This window comes from Podarcis tiliguerta, assembly GCF_965153285.1.
Source record: "Podarcis tiliguerta genome assembly, chromosome: 1".
NCBI classification, from domain to species: domain Eukaryota; kingdom Metazoa; phylum Chordata; class Lepidosauria; order Squamata; family Lacertidae; genus Podarcis; species Podarcis tiliguerta.
In genome coordinates, this window is record NC_139534.1 from 34,145,485 (window position 1) to 34,162,921 (window position 17,437).

The 17,437-nt window shown below is 41.3% G+C and overlaps 1 protein-coding gene across 7 annotated transcripts in view; it reads right to left on the minus strand.

Annotated features, from left to right (window-relative positions):
* The window catches only part of FMNL2 (formin like 2), a 187,060-nt gene that overhangs the window by 53,701 nt on the left and 115,922 nt on the right, over nucleotides 1-17,437 (minus strand). For all 7 annotated transcript variants that reach the window (XM_083406874.1, XM_083406876.1, XM_083406875.1 and 4 more), the window contains exons 3-6: nucleotides 13,107-13,187; nucleotides 10,990-11,066; nucleotides 8,231-8,314; nucleotides 6,055-6,207 (exon numbers count right to left, since the gene is read on the minus strand). In XM_083406874.1, coding sequence (XP_083263000.1) covers nucleotides 6,055-6,207; nucleotides 8,231-8,314; nucleotides 10,990-11,066; nucleotides 13,107-13,187 — 395 coding nt within the window. The remainder of the gene's footprint in view (nucleotides 1-6,054; nucleotides 6,208-8,230; nucleotides 8,315-10,989; nucleotides 11,067-13,106; nucleotides 13,188-17,437) is intronic.

Consider the following 17,437-nt stretch of genomic DNA (forward strand, 5'->3'; position numbering starts at 1 on the left):
GACAGCTGTCTGGTCAGCTGAGGAAGGGAGGCTATTGTCTTCTTCCCATTCATCATCTGGGACACTCAGCCCCTAACCCCCCTACACTCCTATTAAAGAAAAAGTCACTGTGTGTGATCCAGGTTTCCAGAATGGAAAATTAACACCATTTTCTGTTGGTGAAATGAATATTCTGGGCTGAATACCAGGCAAGAGTCATTACAGCTGGCAAAGCTACAGCCAAGCTGAAGGGACAATTATTTAAGGGCCTCTGTTAATAAGGAAACACTTTACATTAACCAGCTACAAGAGTGGAAGAGACTGAAAATTCCTAATCTGGATGTTTATTTCTCAGTGCTATGAGCAATGTGGTATGTGTGTGGATATTCCTTGAAGTTATCCATTTCAATTATTACATTAATTGGCAGAGGGCCTTCTCGGTAGTGGCGCCCGCCCTGTGGAACGCCGTCCCATCAGATGTCAAAGAGATAAACAACCACCTGACATTTAGAAGACATCTGAAGGCAGCCCTGTTTAGGGAAGTTTTTAATGTGTGACATTTTAATGTATTTTTAATCTTTGTTGGAAGCCGCCCAGAGTGGCGGGGGATACCCAGCCAGATGGGCGGGGTACAAATAATTTACTGTTGTTGTTGTTGTTATCATTATCATTATTATTATTATTATCATTATTATTATTGCTAAGATTAAGGTAAACATAAGTAAGGTCATCAAAGGAAATGTTCGCTTCCATTCTCTCCACTGCAGCCCCTATCCCCATTTTCCCAGAAAGTCTCTCCAGAGGATCAGTGGCCCTCCTGAACAAATCTGGGTTGGGGTGAAGGGAGCTGCTGGAAAAGAAGACATGGGCCCAAGCTTGGGTGTGCCTCCATTCAATTTTGGACAATTCCCCACTCCAACTTCCACTAGCAACCCCTTGTGCTGTATCCCACATTGTTCAGGACCCCTCACCCAACTCTTAGAAGAGGCTGCAGAGAGAGAAGGGGTAGGAAACATTCCTTCTGTGAACTTCATTAACATGTCACTGTATCTTAGATTGCAAGCCATATCGGCATATTAGGTTCCTCTATCTCAGCAGTTGAGAAACAAGTGGGGATTGTTTCTGACACTTTGTGGATAAAGATCCATAGCCCAGAAAAATATATATATTAAGGAGAATAGAAAACAGAACGTTGCTCTTGATCTTTGCTTATGCGGCACGACTTTAGCATCAAGTTTATTGCTTTGACAATGGCTGTAAGATGTGGGCATATTTTTGGTGCTTTTCAACTGTCAACAGATATCAGAGCTTTAGTGTGTATCTCTATCTTCAGCATTCCCTCTGTTTTGTTTGCTTTATAGTGGCAGAAAACACTGGTACCCAGTGGAGACATTTCACTTAAAGGAGAGCTTGACATCACACACACACACACACAGACACCCCAACTGAATCTAGGGTGGGTGAGGTTATGCCCCCTGGTCTTTCACTGCTTTCTTTTCATTTCTTGATACCAAATGTTAGGGCAAAGAAAAGCTCTTAGACGAGCTGCTGATTTTCATTTTTCTTCTGCTGCAAGTCAGAGATGATGCCTCTGATAATATATTTATTTTAGTAATTAATATCACATGTTTCCCTTTTTGCCCTCCACTTGTGCTTTTTTCTTTCTCTCCTTCAAAGGCACATTCTAAAGATAGAGAAGCCTTGGGGGGTGGGAAGAAATCCACCCTGTCCTTATTTCTCTAGCTTTAGAGGTTTTCTTACTTCCAGAGAATGAGCTGCAAAGCACCCAGGTCAAAGCTCACCAGGGCCATAGATTTTTAGGCAATTCCACTATCTTTCAGCCTCAGTGCACACTACTGCGATCCCAAAAAATTATATTGTTGTATAGGTAATGCCAATGAAGCACTTTCAAAAGTCTTAAAAACGCTACAGAACAGGTAGCTATTATATTAGGACTGATGAAAACAGCACATTTTGTTGTTGTTGAGAAATAGCTGTTGCTTCTCTGCATGAAGAGGGTAGTTCATAGTAGCCTCTTTCCCCCCGCCCCACACCTTTGCGTACATGCATGTACAGAGGTATTAAACAGCGTGAACCATCTTTCCCATTTCGAGCTTTTCAGCACAACTGCTCAAATGCTCACAATGTGGGATTCGATCCAGACATAACGATGCTAAACCACAGAAATCAATGGGACTTAAAACAGTCTTGATTAAGTGAAACCCTGTTGCTTTAATAGGCCTACTCCATCCACTGCACCATTCTCAGCAAATGATTTTGCAGGGACTTAACAGACTGGGGAATGTGGAAGCAGAGACCTGCTGGAGAGGAGAAAAGCTTGCTGTGGAAGGATGGCCTCTTTTTCGCCTAAACTGCCAGCTGTGATGGCAACAATGAAAAACAGAAAACAAATGCTCATTCAGAAGCAGCAGCAACCTCAGGGGAGCAGTGGTAGGGCACAGAGGGCGTGTTGCCTTCAATAACTTGATCAACAGACATTAGGCAAGAGGTGCTTCTGACATTCTGTGCAGCGAGAAATAAATGTGCTCCCCCAAGTAGAAAAATACTGCACTTTGGTTGCTCAGAAATTACAGTATCAGTGCAACAAAACTGCTGCCTTGGAGGTAGATCCGCAGGGAGTGCAGAACAAAAAGGGAAGCAATTAATACATTGTTGTCGCCTCCGCTGCTTTTCTGCCTCTGCAGTGAGGTTGTGAACGTTACAGCACAAATGTGGAAGGTGTGGGTGATACAGTGCAGTCCTATGCATGTTAAACATTTGTCTCGTATGAAGACAGTACACTAGAGTCAACTGCACAGAGCCCCCTTTTTTTGGTAGGCCATAATAAAGATCACATGAGACAGTGGGTTGCTTTGACAAACACATTAGCTTTGAAAAGAGGCTGTCTAACAACTACACATACCTGAGGAAGGAATATCTGGGAAAGTGCGATTTACAATTCCTTTTGGGACTTCAGCCAGATTAGAATGCTGGAGATGGCCTGAACTAGGCTAGCAAACCAGAAACAAATCTTTGGGAACGTTTAAAAAACAAAGCAAAACGTTCCCCTTGATGGCGGTGACATGGGCCTCAGAACAGGCCAGAGCGAAAGCCTTAAAATTCCATACTATGAAAACTAATATATGATGGAATACTAGCCAATAAAAGCTGAAAGACAACAGTGTACATTTTGTGGTTTATTTATCACTAACCACAAGCTGTGGGGAATTCCTACTTTAAATTCCTATCTTATTTTTTAAAATCAACCCCCACCACCACCACTGCTGCCAACACACACACACACACACACACACACACACACACACACAAAGTAAGTATCAGCATATTAGATATAATGAGATAATCCACATCTCAGACACTGAAAGTTCCTCTAGCTGGAACCATTCATGAATGACATGTGGTCCACCTTCATTATAACACATGGCAAACAGTGCAAGGGAGCCTGCTTCCATGTACCAGTCAGCTTTTTAAATTCTATTTTCTGGGCATAGCTTTTACACCCACGACTTACGAGATTTTCCGGCTTGAAGCCTCACCAGTAGAGTGTAAACTGAAGCCACTCCAGAGGCAGTTGTGTGAAAAGCAGCTCTGGCGGCGTTTGAACTGAAGTTGTTCAGGCAGACAAACCATTCTGATGGCATTTTGAGGCATGGATGAGCATGGAGGAGAAAAGGAGAACAAGGCAAGTGAGGAAGAAGAAGAAGAAAATGATGCCGTAGGGAAAGGAAAGGAAAGCACAGGAGAAGCCGTTGACACAGAGCGAAGAGAAGGTGTATGCAGTGTGGGCGGCACATATGAAAAAGGAGATGGAGAGGAGGAGAGAAAGAAAATGTAAGCAATGTGTAATGCACACCTGTATTTCTGCTACAACTATCTCCCAATGGGGGTTCAAGGAAGAACACGACCAAAATCCGTCTACTACTGATTCATGAAGTTTTAAAGCCCTGATTTCTTAAATGAAGCGACAGTGTACCAACTGTGCAAGAACCACTGCTGCATAGCTGTTCCTGAGTATCACCCGATAAGCAATTGCCTTGCCTCTTGAAAGCATTCAAATTATTTGGCCCACTGGAGACGTTTTTGATATTACCTTCTCTCTTCCGCTTTTTCCAGATCAAAAACTAGCCCTAACAATTTGATCTTCCTTCTCTGCACTCTTCATTCCAGCTGCATGGATCTCTTTTGCAAATTATCTGTCCTCTGATTCTCTCCAAGCTTCTGAAGCCTGAATCAATGGCTTGGGCTAAATCTGTTCTAAGTCCGCTGATGCAGCCTGACTGTTTAATGTCGAAGTTCCAAGAAAAGGAGTGAAAGAGGCTGCATAAAAGTCTAAATTCTAAACCCTTAGTGATTTGAAAGCTTCTTTACTTTTGATGTCAGCCAGCAATATTCAAAAAGGAGCAGTGAACTTAAAGCAATTTGATATTTACTATCAATAGCCGCCTTAAGACAGATACTTGCATTGAATAAAAAACAGGCTGCATTTGAGGTAAATCGTTAGGGAAGTTAGCTTGTGCATGAGCAGTTCCTGCTGATCAGGCATTCACTACTTCCAAGTGATGTTGAAGAAAACCAACTATACAATAGTGGCATAGTTTTTCTATACTGATAATTCTACATGGTATTAGAGGGAATAGTAAGTGCTAGAGGAAATAGTACTAGAGGGAATATCCCACCACAGATAGATAGTAAGCAAGAGATACTACATGATAACCACAGAACAATAAGCAGTGATGAAGAAGCTGTTTCAGAGGAGCTGAACTAGGGACCTTGAGAGGATCTCAGCCTACTTGGTGGTGGCCCTCAAAAATGCCTTGCCTTGACCTTGCGTTGCACTGACACCAGCAGCAGCAGCTCCCCAAAAGCAAAGAGCATAGGCAAACTCAGAAGGGAGAGTTGTTTAAGAGAGCGCTGAAAGAGAGAGAGCTTCTAGGGCACAAGTTGGATGGGAGGGAAGGGAAAAGGAAGATGAAATGGATGGTGGGCTGACAGACTGATTCCTCAAGTCTGAGGGAAGGAAGAGAACGAAGGGAAGGAGACGAGAAGTGCCTGAGGCTGCTTCTCTGCAGTCTAGTCCCTCTGCTCTGCACTCATGCCCAAACAGTCCTCCTTTCTTTCCACCCACTATTCTGTTGAGCCAGAGAGCTTCTCTTGTCCCTTCTGAAGGAAAAAGGCCATAGGAAGTGTTGTAGGAAATGAGAAAGAGCAAAGAGGTTACATTTAAATAAATAACAAATTAGAAGGGCCATCTACCATTAAACAGAGTGACATAGCCACATCATGAAACAGATTCAGAGTGTCATGAAAGGGTAGCAAACTGGCAGTTAGTCAATTTATTACTCTTCTTATTTTTACTACCAAGGATGGAGAGAGGTGCTTCCAAGATTTTCTGCCTCAGGAGTCAAAATAAATTGACTGGTTTTAGATACTGTTGGGAGGATCCACCTAATGGGCTTCCCCTCCTCCCCCTCCTCCATATTGTAAATATCACAAGTAATGGGTTTGGCATGTAATAGTTCAAAGATCTTGCCAGACTTGGTCAAATTAGTTCTGAGTATTTATTTATTCTTTGGTATATCCATGCCAGAGGGTAGTAACAGCTCTGCAAAAGGCTGTTTGCTTTATAAATGTAACCAGACGACTCTTCAGTGTGGAAGGATTCTACAGGTGTCTACTCTGAGTCTACTCAATGAGTTCAGCAGGAACATGTTAAGCAGGTATGGGACAACAGGCTTATCGCTCCGTTAATTTCACAACACCAAGAAAAAAGCACTCCTAGGGGCATGCTAATTATTAGCCAAGCAATCACCTGCAAAATAAAAAAACACCACAAGCAAACTACAAACTCGGCTCACTACAATATAAATAATTAGCTTCCTCAGATCATTTTTAATTTAATTAAGCACAGCCTGTGAAGTTTGGCTAAGTAGTCATCAAAATATGTAAATATGTATAATAAGGGTTGGTGTCAATCTCAAAATATGTAATATTCAACTGAATTCTCTCCTGCATGAAGCCGCCATCTTGTTCCCTGGAGGTGCCTTGCTTTCTTACCGTAGAGTAGAATGTCTGCTAGAGCGGGTAATGCTATTGCCAACGGGAGAGGGGAGGTTACTTCCTCGATGGAGGTCTTCAATGGATCGACTCCAAGGCTTAGATTTATCCATTGAGTTTTCCATGTTGTTTTCCAAGCTTTCAAAGTCAAATCTAAACGGAAACGGACATTTCAATGCAGGTTTGCAAAACACAAAAACAGAAAAGAGAAAGTAAGCAAGAAGAGAGAGATGTAGACAACTTTTTCCTTCCTGCTGCTGAACATCTGCAGATTTACTCTGTCCCAGCTGATTACAGTCAACAATACAGTGACAGAGCGCACTGTAACATATTTCCCCTTGAGCTAAAAACAGAGTGCTAGTTACACGTACGTTTCACAGTAAATTTGGATCTTGAGAAGCAGGGAGAGGGCCATCGTGCAGATAGAACTGAGAAAGAATCTTACAACCTTATCCAGATTTTCTAACTTCAAAACTGCTTGATTTGTTGGAGGAAAACAAGTCTTCAGGGCTCTCTTCGTTTTTGTTTTTATTTTTTTAAAAAAAATCAATTAGCTTTGCTTTCTAATTTTGTTTCAAATCTATCCCTGTATAATAGCCAAGACCAAACTCCAAACATATGCAATACATTTAATGTAATCATTTCTGCTCTTCCTTTGTTTTATTTTCCCCCAGCCCTTACTCAATGCACTGCTCTTTGAAAGCGGAGCCATCTCTTCCCTTCCTATATGCTCTGAGGTTATTCTCCATGCATGCCATGTTAGGGAAGAGTAAACGAGAAGTAAAACGCCTTGCTCTTGGTTCAATATGGGAGGTGGAAGTCTTTAAAGCAAGCACTTCTTTTCCTGCAACGTGCCTTTCCCCCAAAATCAGTAATGTCCTGCCATTAACTTTGTTCCAGTTCAAACAAAACAACTGTCTCTCCCAAGCACCTTTGTCTGTATATGTCCTAAAAACCAAATCACATTTCTTTTCGTCTTAAGAACCTGAGGTCCTGAATCAGGAGAACTGCAGGTAAAGCAGAAACTTGTTTGCCCATTACTGAATTCATGATCCTTTGAAGTGGAGATGGGAAATCTGTAAGCCCTCCAGATGCTGTTGGGCTGCAGCTCCCATCAGCCCCAGTCTGCTGAGCCAATGGTCAGGGATGCTGGGAGTTGTAGTCCAGCAGCATCCAGAGTGCCCCAGGCTCCCCATCGCTGCTTCAGAACATTCAGGGCTGGACAGCACAGAGGCGAAACAGGACACTGAAGCACAGTTCAGGCCAATCTTCCTCTCCCCTGGTTCCCCGATAGATCCTCACTGCAAGGGGATTTCTCATGGGGAGCTAACAGCATGTAGCTCCATAAGACTCCTCGTGCTTCCCAGTTTCTGCCCAGTACTAGCAATCACACCACTGCCATCATCTTATTGTATGTATTTTCATGGCTAATTCAAATACTTTGAGGGTGGCAAGAAGAAGCTTGACTGCAAAGTGGTTCTACTTTCTGCAGTTCTGCCATAGCATACCAAGTGGAACTCATTGGTCTCAGCCATGGTAAGACTGCGAACCTACTGCATCTTAAGATATGAAATCTCACTTAGGGAAATTAGAGGTATAAAAGCTTTGGAAAGGGCCCATTGCTCAGCAGAGTACATGTGTTGTATGTAGAAAATCCTTAGTTCAAAGCACTGGCATCTCTTGTTAAAAGGCTTTCAGGTAGCAGGTGATGCGGAAAACCACTGTTCAGGACCTTGGACAACTAATGCAAGACTTGACAATACTGGGCAAAAGTGCTTCCTGTGTCCCTAACAGGTATATGATTCACTTGTGCTTGTGCTTTAACTGCTTCCATGGAACATTTGAATGGGTATGTTCTGAAGGTATGGAACTATCTACTTTGGACAAGGATGCAGAAGGCCGAAATCATCTCAGCACAGAGGAACAAACAAGTGCAGTATCCAGTGTTTGCTATATGCTGCTGATACAACATACTAAGACAAACAGTGCATTGTGTAACCCCACAAAGAAGAGATTTCTGGCAGCAATCTTTGGAAGACCATCAATTGCTAGAACGGTAAACTATTGTACTAAAGGGTGTTCATGCTTTAGTGCACTGTGATGCACTAGCAAGGCCAAAACAGCAAATCGCTCTACACTGTAATGTTTTGCTTTGCGTAAGCCGGGTCTTACTTACGTGACTGCATACTGTGCAAAAGACAAATACTCTACCAAAACATCCAAGCCTTTGTTTTCTTCATTCAAAAACTCCCTGACCCACCTGTTAGGGAAAATCATTAGAGATCAGCATATTTGTACTTGTGCAAGCAAGTCTGCACACACACAGAAAAGAACCCAGTAATTACAGGAGAAAAGAAACACATTTTGCAAAAGCTAGTAATTTCTCTCTCAGAAACTTTTCAGCATGGAATGTGTAATGGTGTCACCAAACCACAAGGCCACTGCACATGCTCAGAGCCAAGGTAAAATAGCCCCTCTCAGTCAAGATTTTGAGGTTATCATTAGAGGTCAGCACAATTACCAGGTATTTCATTTATTTTAATTTAACCATCTGGGCAGGAAAGCAAGCATCATTTGGGCTTTCTGCTATCTCCAGGTAAATGTAATGCCAAGGATATTTTATCGTTTTGAAAAACCTGGAAATGCACTAACAGAGAAAGTTGATCAACAGTAACACGGCGGCAAAACTCAAGCAAATATCATGTTAACTGGACTATACCCCCAAATCTCAAAAAACAAATGAGTTTTTGAACTTCCAATGGTCTTTCTGCAGGGATAATTGGACCCGAGCCATAGCAACCACACCAGTGATTCCTACCTTGTATGTACTGATTTATTTTAATGCAATATTCTTTTTACCATGCTGTACACTGCCCTAGTATATACTACCTGAACAGCAGTATAGAATCTTTCAAAATGGATTTTCATTTAACATAGATTAGGCAGAGGCCTTCTTATTGAGGACCCTTCCTCAGACTGGGAACTACGGGAAATTGGCCAGGCGGTGGAGTTGGGGAGAGTGAAGAAAGAAAAGGCTGGGGAGAATACTGATGGCCCAAAGTCTGTGTTTATTTCACAGCAAGTGATTTAGGCTGTAATCACATACAGCCTAAGTGGGGATGCCCATTTATACTTTTTAAGTAGACAGGTATAGGATTGAGCTATCAGTCACAGTTTTAAGAAGCAATGCTCTCGATGGATGGGTCCAGGAGTACATGGTACGGCTGACATTTCACCACATATGGAAGGAAGCCATTTTCTGTCTCAAAGGATTCATGTGTACAGGTACGGATAGCTGCACACAACCAATTAGCTCAAGCTAATAGTCACATTGACACACACAAAAGAATTTCACAGCAGCCACTGACTTCAAAGTCCTAATGAACTTAGCAGAAATAGTCTCTCACTTCAGTCACAGCTAACATCTGGCAAGACATTAGGGTAAGTCATAAATTTCGCTTGGCATTTTAAAAAAGTTAACTCTCGGGCAAGTTTCCATAAAAGAAAAGAGTAAAAGATGATATACTGACAACTTCTACTGCATATTTGGTTTGGGAAATATTACTGAAGTTTGACGTTCAGCTGATGACAAAACTGCTACAATTGCTTACAGACTTCATTGGCATGTCATCTCAAAGATATTGCCTAAACATTTGCTGCTCTGCCAACTATGTATTAGCAATGTTGGCCTAGCTTTGGTATTTCATGGTCAATTTCACTTCAAACGGGCTTTGCAAAAGGTGGGGGAGGGAGGGGGAGAGAGAAAGAAAGAGAGCCAGAACTTTAAACAAAAATAGTTTGTGAAAGATTGGGTGGGGGGGACGTGTTCCAACACACTTAAAATGCAGTTCTCTTTTGAAGCAACACTACAGTTGTTGAATTGTGTCTCTCTAAATTCTCATTGCCTGAGCAGCACAACGCTTATGCAAAACCAGGCCACATCACAAAGTCACAGTGCCTTGAAGGAAAGAAAAATATGCCAGAGTAGTGGTTTTCAAATTGTGTGCTAGGGAACCCTGAGGGTTCTGAAAAACTTCTAAGGGTTCCCAAAGGAAAGATCTGAAATAGTGGTTGAGGTATATTGTTATTGTTGTTTTTCTCTGCCTTTAAAAATGTTTTATAGATTATTTTTCTTTATTTCGTTTTCTTTTTTCTTTAACTCTTTGTAATTAATATTATTCATAAAATAATTAATTTTTAAAAAATGAAATGAAACCAAGGCACCCAGAAAATTTTTTTTTACCCACCATGGGTGATGATGATTTATTAAATTTCTACACCACCTTCACAGGGCAGTTTACAGTATAAAAAACATAAAAATACATACCATAGTAACAAACAAAAACAATGGCTCCCCCAATAATTTAAAAGGCCAAAGAAAGTTTAATTAGCCAAAGGCCTTTGAGAAGGGGGATGTTTTCACCTGGCATCTAAAGATACGTAGAGAAGGTGCCAGGTGAGTTTCTCTAGGGAGAGCATTCCACAACAGGAGAGCCACTGTAGGAAAGGCCTGCTCTTACGTTGTTGCTGTTTGGACCTCTCACAGAGGAGGCATATGAAGAAGGGCATCAGATCATGATTGCAGGGTCTAGGTCTGACATATTCATGAGATTATTCAGTTGATGCGTGACAGTGAGGCCCCGCAGGCCTGGCCAGTACTTATATGTACTGTGCATTCTCTGGAATATGTCCCAGAATGCTCTGCAACACAAGGGAGTCAATGGCAGATATTTAGGAGTACCTCAGCAGGTAAGCCAATGAGGAAAGGGTTCCTATAGCAGGAGCTTGAAAACCCAGTGTCATAATACTATTTGAACCAGGGTTCCATTTGAGCCATGAAGATACACAGCTGGGCCAAGGAAGCTTTAGATAGGTTGCGATAAATGTCTTTTGCCCAAATGTCAACAAAGGTAAAATAAAAAAAATCATTCTTACCCAATGTGATTGGTTCTTAAAGAAATTTCTAGTTCTCGTAATACTTGTGTAGATTCTTGAACTCTTCTCCTAAATTTCTATAATTTGCAAGGAGAGAAAACAATGCCTGAGTGTGATATTTAGATTAAGGTAGATGGTATATAAAACCTTCAAACTCCCATGACAGGGGGAATACATAAGTCATTAAGATGCATATTAAGTTTAAATTCTGAAGAATTTCACTATTAATCAGACAACCGTGTGTGTGTGTGTGTGTGTGTGTGTACACATACATACACACACACACACACCCCATACAATTTCCAGTAGAAATAAACTTATAGTATAGGAAATACATTTAGAAATCAAAAAATATCTTTTACACAACACTTTCTCCAAAGCTATCCAATATTTCATCCTGACTATTACCCATATAGCATAAGACAGAAGGTTATAGTTACATATAGCTACACATTTTACTGCATGATCTGTACACACATGGCAAATGTATTTTATTGTGCTCTCTCCCTCCAATCCACCTGCAGCAGGACAAGCTTAAGTGACAGAACAGTGCCCAGAAGCCGTGATGAGCTGGATGAGGACCAAGAAACTGGGACTGAATCCTGATAAGGCCGAGTTGCTGTGGACAGTTAGTTCCCAAATCCAGAAATTAAGAGAGACAGCCTGTTCTAGAAGGGGCAGAACTCCCCTTGAAAAAGCAGGTGCATAAACTGGAGGTTCTCCTTGAATCTCTGCTGACACTAGAGGCCCAGGTCCACCTCCAGCTGCTTCCTCAGCTATGGCCTCAGTAATCCACGCTCTGATAACCTCACAACTGGATAACTGCCCTATGTGAGTAACCCTTGAAAATGTTCTGAAAGCTCCGGCTAGTGCAGAATTAAACTTCCAGGTTGCTATCTGGGTAACAACAAGGTAGGATTCATGTAACACCAATCTCTAAAGCACAACACTACCTGCCTGTGTGCTACTGGGTCTAAACTAGATTTTAACTTGCAGCCTACAGGTGCTGTGTTCTGCAACCCATGAACCTTGTGCCAAACCACTTTCATTTCAACTTATGCCAGAAGTCTACTGGGTTTGTAATATCCATCAATTCTTTGCCCACTGACCTGCAAAGACATCCTTCAATGCCCAACCAGCCATGCAACTATAAAATGAAATATAAACTTTTCACTTAAAAAAAATATGCAAGGAAGACACACTCTTCTGAACTCTGATGGGACCTGCCTTTTGATATAAAAGAATGCCCCATTTATTCCATCATGTCAGCAGAATCAGGTGGTGAAGTTTTGACTAGAAATTTCCTGGGTACAGGTCTTGCTTGCTTGCATTTATATAGCTCTTAATGACCTAAGTCTCGAAGCAGATTACATAAAAAATACTCTAGAAGAATAAGGCAGATGTGAGCCCTTCTCCCAACAATGTCCCCCAGCATGCAAGCTTTCCATATTTTCAAATGTGCAGGGCTGAGGGTCAGTGCATAGAAGAGGTAAAGGTAAAGGGACCCCTGACCATTAGGTCCAGTTGTGACTGACTCTGGGGTTGCGGTGCTCATCTCGCTTTTTTGGCCGAGGGAGCCGGCGTACAGCTTCCGGGTCATGTGCCAGCATGACTAAGCCGCTTCTGGCAAACCAGAGCAGCACACGGAAACACCATTTACCTTCCCGCCGGAGCGGTACCTATTTATCTACTTGCACTTTGACGTGCTTTTGAACTACTAGGTTGGCAGGAGCAGGGGCCGAGCAATGGGAGCTCACCCCGTCGCAGGGATTTGAACCGCCAACCTTCTGATCGGCAAGTCCTAGGCTCTGTGGTTTAACCCACAGCGCCACCCGCGTCCCATAGAAGAGGTAGGCAGCATTTTTAAAAGCTAACACTTTTACCCCTCTCATCTCCAACATAATTATTTTTTGCACTCCAGACATTGCTGAACTACAATTCCCATCATCACTGACAATTGGCCGTGCTTGGTCTTGGTTTCGGAGGAGCTGCAGTTCAGCAACATCCAAAAGTTCCCCACACCTTGTCAACTGCTTCATTTGGCTGATTTTATATACTACACCTAAATAAAAATGGGGGTGGGGGGAATCAAACATTTACAAAATAAAATCTCTTACCTTCCTAGTTACAGCTGGATCGAGATAGCCTTTTAATTTCTGGATATATGTGTGTGGAGGATTCTTGACTTGAAATCTTTCCTGTAGGGGAGAAGAATAAGGGTTAGCCATCCAAACAGTTACTAGATATGCATTATAGCTAGATACCATAACTGAAAGTGCCACTCTTCGCTTGCTGTTTTCATTTAATTAATATTTTAGCTTCATTTTCTTTAGGTGTCAGAAACTGGAATAAAGGCCCCAGAGTCTAAATGCTTTGAAAAAATTAAACATGTCATAATTAAAAATGAGCCACAGTTATGCAACTTAACAGCTCTGTCACCTCCTCCTGTTTCAATTAATACCATAGGATAATTATGTGTGCCGTGAAAAAGCTTTGCATGAGAAAGAGAGGTTTCCGCTACCAACTTCAACATACAAGCTCCGAGTTCATTTTCTGTCTCCTTCCTTCCTTCCTTCCTTCCTTCCTTCCTTCTTTTTCAACACCTCTTTGTGCTTTACAACTTGCTGCTGACTTTGCAGGGTAAACTAAACTATGAGAATATTATGTATAGGACAGTAAGAGAAAAGGAAATGGGAAACGCTGCTAATAAACAAAAATTATTAAATCTGTTTAATTCATCATTGTAGCCAATCTGGAAATACAATGAAAATCATTGAAAGAAAGCAAATATTAGCCATGATCATGTCCTGTACAGAAACACTGGAATGAGTACCTTCTGATAAGAATAACTAGCAACCTTTTTTTTAAAATGACACCTTTGGAAGGAGAGTTTAGAAGCATACAGGGGGGTAATTAACCATATCAGTGCTGAATACTGCCCTGCAATAGTGCTTCTCCCTTGCAAAAATGCCCTTAAAGCCGGTGGAGCTGATGGCAGAGGGGAATGCTAGAACAGGAAAAAGAATTAAGTACACACCTCCCATTTGCCCATTCCTAACTGTCCCCTTCCTATGAGCTATCAGACAATTGCTAGCCACATTTGCACACAACATATAGTTTGGCCCTCACAACTCAGTCTAAGAGATGTGTACATCTGAGAAGGCAACGTAGAATTGCTTGCATTAGTGAAGCCTTGGTGCCACGCTATGCAGGAAGAGTATAACCACCCATATCTATGTAAATTCACTGTAATCTGTCATTCCCTTCCTTCTCACCATTCCCAGTCTCCCAAAATCCGAACAGATGTAGTTTGAGGAGGTAGTTAGAATAGGTGGTTTGTCTCTAATAATAATAATAATAATAATTTATTATTTGTACCCCACCCATCTGGTTGGGTTTCCCCAGCCACTCTCAAGTGTGGATATGCCCACAATAGACATGTGAAGGTTCACATCATCATCATTTTATTTGTATGTCGAAACTATGCTCAGCTTACAACATGACAAGATTTACATAATTACAAACATAACAGAAGTCATAAACAATAAATAAAACACATCAAAAAGTACACAACCAATTGGAAACAATTTCCACGTAAATCTGAAGAAGTGTGCATGCACACAAAAGCTCATACGAAGAACAAACTTAGTTGGTCTCTAAGGTGCTACTAAACTATATATATATATATATACACATATATATTTCTACAGATAAAAATGATCTGTAAAGTGGCATACTGGAGGGGAAATCATATCTCCCATTCATATATATCAGTTTTGTGACACGAGACAGGAAGTTTTGGATAACATCTATACCAAATCACATCTGGAGTCAGTGACTGTTCTTGTCATAGCATGCCTGTACCACACTGCTACACCAAAATGACACCTTCCTAGCACTGCATCCCAATTTGAACACTGGTGCTTGTGAACTGAGGCTGCAATCCTTAATGTAAGATTAACCCTCACTGAACTCAAAAGAACACTGTCTCCCTCTATCCAGCTTCATTGACTTCAGAGTAGCCTTCGACTCTATGTCCAAGCTTAAGGCAATAAACATGAGTTATATCCTACAATAAGATTTGTGTTTTTGTTTCCTGTAGCATGGCTAAGAGCTTCAAAAATCCTCCTTCTTGTTCATATGCTAATCTCATAACTGCATAGTGTGACTATGATTCCAGCACTATGCGCTGCTTTGGTACAATATTATTTTTTTTAAGTGTTTGCTTATCTTCTGTAAATATGGATTAAATTCATAAAGCTGAATTGTAATACTACACACCATTTTATGTCAACAACAAATCCTTCACATTAATATGCTTATCATATTCATATCTACCGATTATCAACACCCAGTGAATGCTAAATACTGATAACCATATCCTGAAGACTGAAACAGACGGATCCATTGTTTCTTTAAAGCAGTGGTTCACAAATTACACAGGGTTTAATATCGACTTATGACTGAGCCTGTTGGCAAACTTTATAACTTACATCCCTTTTCCTTTGTCACATCATTCCACCTTTATGCCTATATGAATAGTTCCATGCATCCGAATAATTTGCTAGCACATAAGAAGTGGAGACTAAGATAATTAAAAAGAAATAAGTCACGTGTGGAAATCTAAAGCTTGTGAACTACGATGTGAAAGGCAAATCTAGTAAATGCTTAAAAATCGTGACTTATGCAAGTCTGCAGCATAAGGCGGCTGCAGGTCAGCACTAACACCTTGCACCATTTTAATTCCTCAGAATAGTTCTATGGCTATTTTCATTCCCACCCCCCCCCATGTGTGCATGCATGTCTGTGTTTTTAAGCAAGCAGAAAAATAAATGCTTAACCCTTTTTGAATATCCAACCTAGATAATCAAGAGTAGAATGTGGGCAAACAAACAAAGCCAACTCTAGAAGAAGATTCCGCTTTTTTTCTTCACACAAAAAGCAACATACTATGGAAAGGAACGTTACTCAGGTGTTATGCAGCATAAGTTGGGTCTGCAAGGCATGAATACTAGCCCTGCCCCCAGCATTCCCATATGTGCCAACCACACCTATTTCACCACAAACCTTCCCATATTGAGGGAAAGGTCTGAATGGGGCTTTAAAGTATATGGCTGATACACAATTAGAAGTTTCGTTGTGATAAGGAACCCTGATAATGCAGTGCTCCTGCTCTCCCGGAGACTTATAAGCAAGCTCAGCCAAACACACCTAGACGACCCCTTCATTGCACGTCTTCATTCAGCAGCTAGTAAGTCTCTACCACAATGAGGTTATGAATGACTACTAATCTTGAGGGCTACAGTATATTACTTCTAGTATCAGATGCAATATGTCTCTGAATACCAATTGTTGGGGATCACAAAGAGTGCTATTGTGCTCATGTCCTCTTTGTGGGCATCCCACAGGTATTTGGTTGACCACTGCAGAAACAAGATTCTGGACTAGATAAGCATTTGGTCTAATCTAGCAGGGCTTTTCTTATGTTGTGTATGTAGGGGTTGTGTACATTGGGGCCAGGGCTGGATGCACAGACCTTAAGGGTGTCAACCATGTTGCCTTTCCCTATTCAGGCATAATGTCCAAACAGAACCTTAGAGTATGCCTTTAGGTTGCACACCTACATAATTGTAATACAGAAGGCACTGCCATGGCTGATGCTAACTAGGAACTGAATCCAGAGTTTCAGCAGGGTTTGATATTTAAAGCCTCATTAAAAGCAAACCATAGTACCTTTTATGGTTAGTTCTAATGTCAACAACTTATAACCATGGTCAAAGCTGGAAAATGCATTTGTACATGAGAGGAAGATAAGTGATACACAATTTATTTCAAGAACTGAGAGCATTAAATGTTCACCTCATTGCCATTTTCACTATTCTTGTTTACTTTTTTTTCTTTGTTTCAAGCATTCGGTCTCTCACTCTTCAGCCCAAAAGAATCCAAAAATAAGAAAACCAAACAGTAGCCAAACAATTTAGTAGCACAGCATACAACAGACCAGCAAAAAACCCTAAAATATTACATGTATTATTATTATGCATTATTACATCATTAACAACCTCAAATACCAGGTAGGTATCTTGACCACCAACATTCCAAATTGCTAATATGTCCTAGATGTAAACAAAATGTGTGTTTTTTTATAAACCACACAATAGGCTTCTTTTCCAGAACAACAGTCCAAGCCTTCCATGGGTAATCTATTATGTAGGCACGTGTGTGTGTGTGTGTGTGTGTGTGTGTGAGAGAGAGAGAGAGAGAGAGAGAGAGAGAGAGAGAGACCATAGCAGTGGTCAGAGGCAGAATTGCTTCTGAGTACCAGTTGCTAGAGACTAGTGGAAGGGTGTGTGATCCCGCTTGCATGCTTCCCACAGGCATCTGGCTGGCCACTGAGAGAACGGGATGTTGGTCTAGATGAGTCATTGGCCTAATCCATCACATTCTT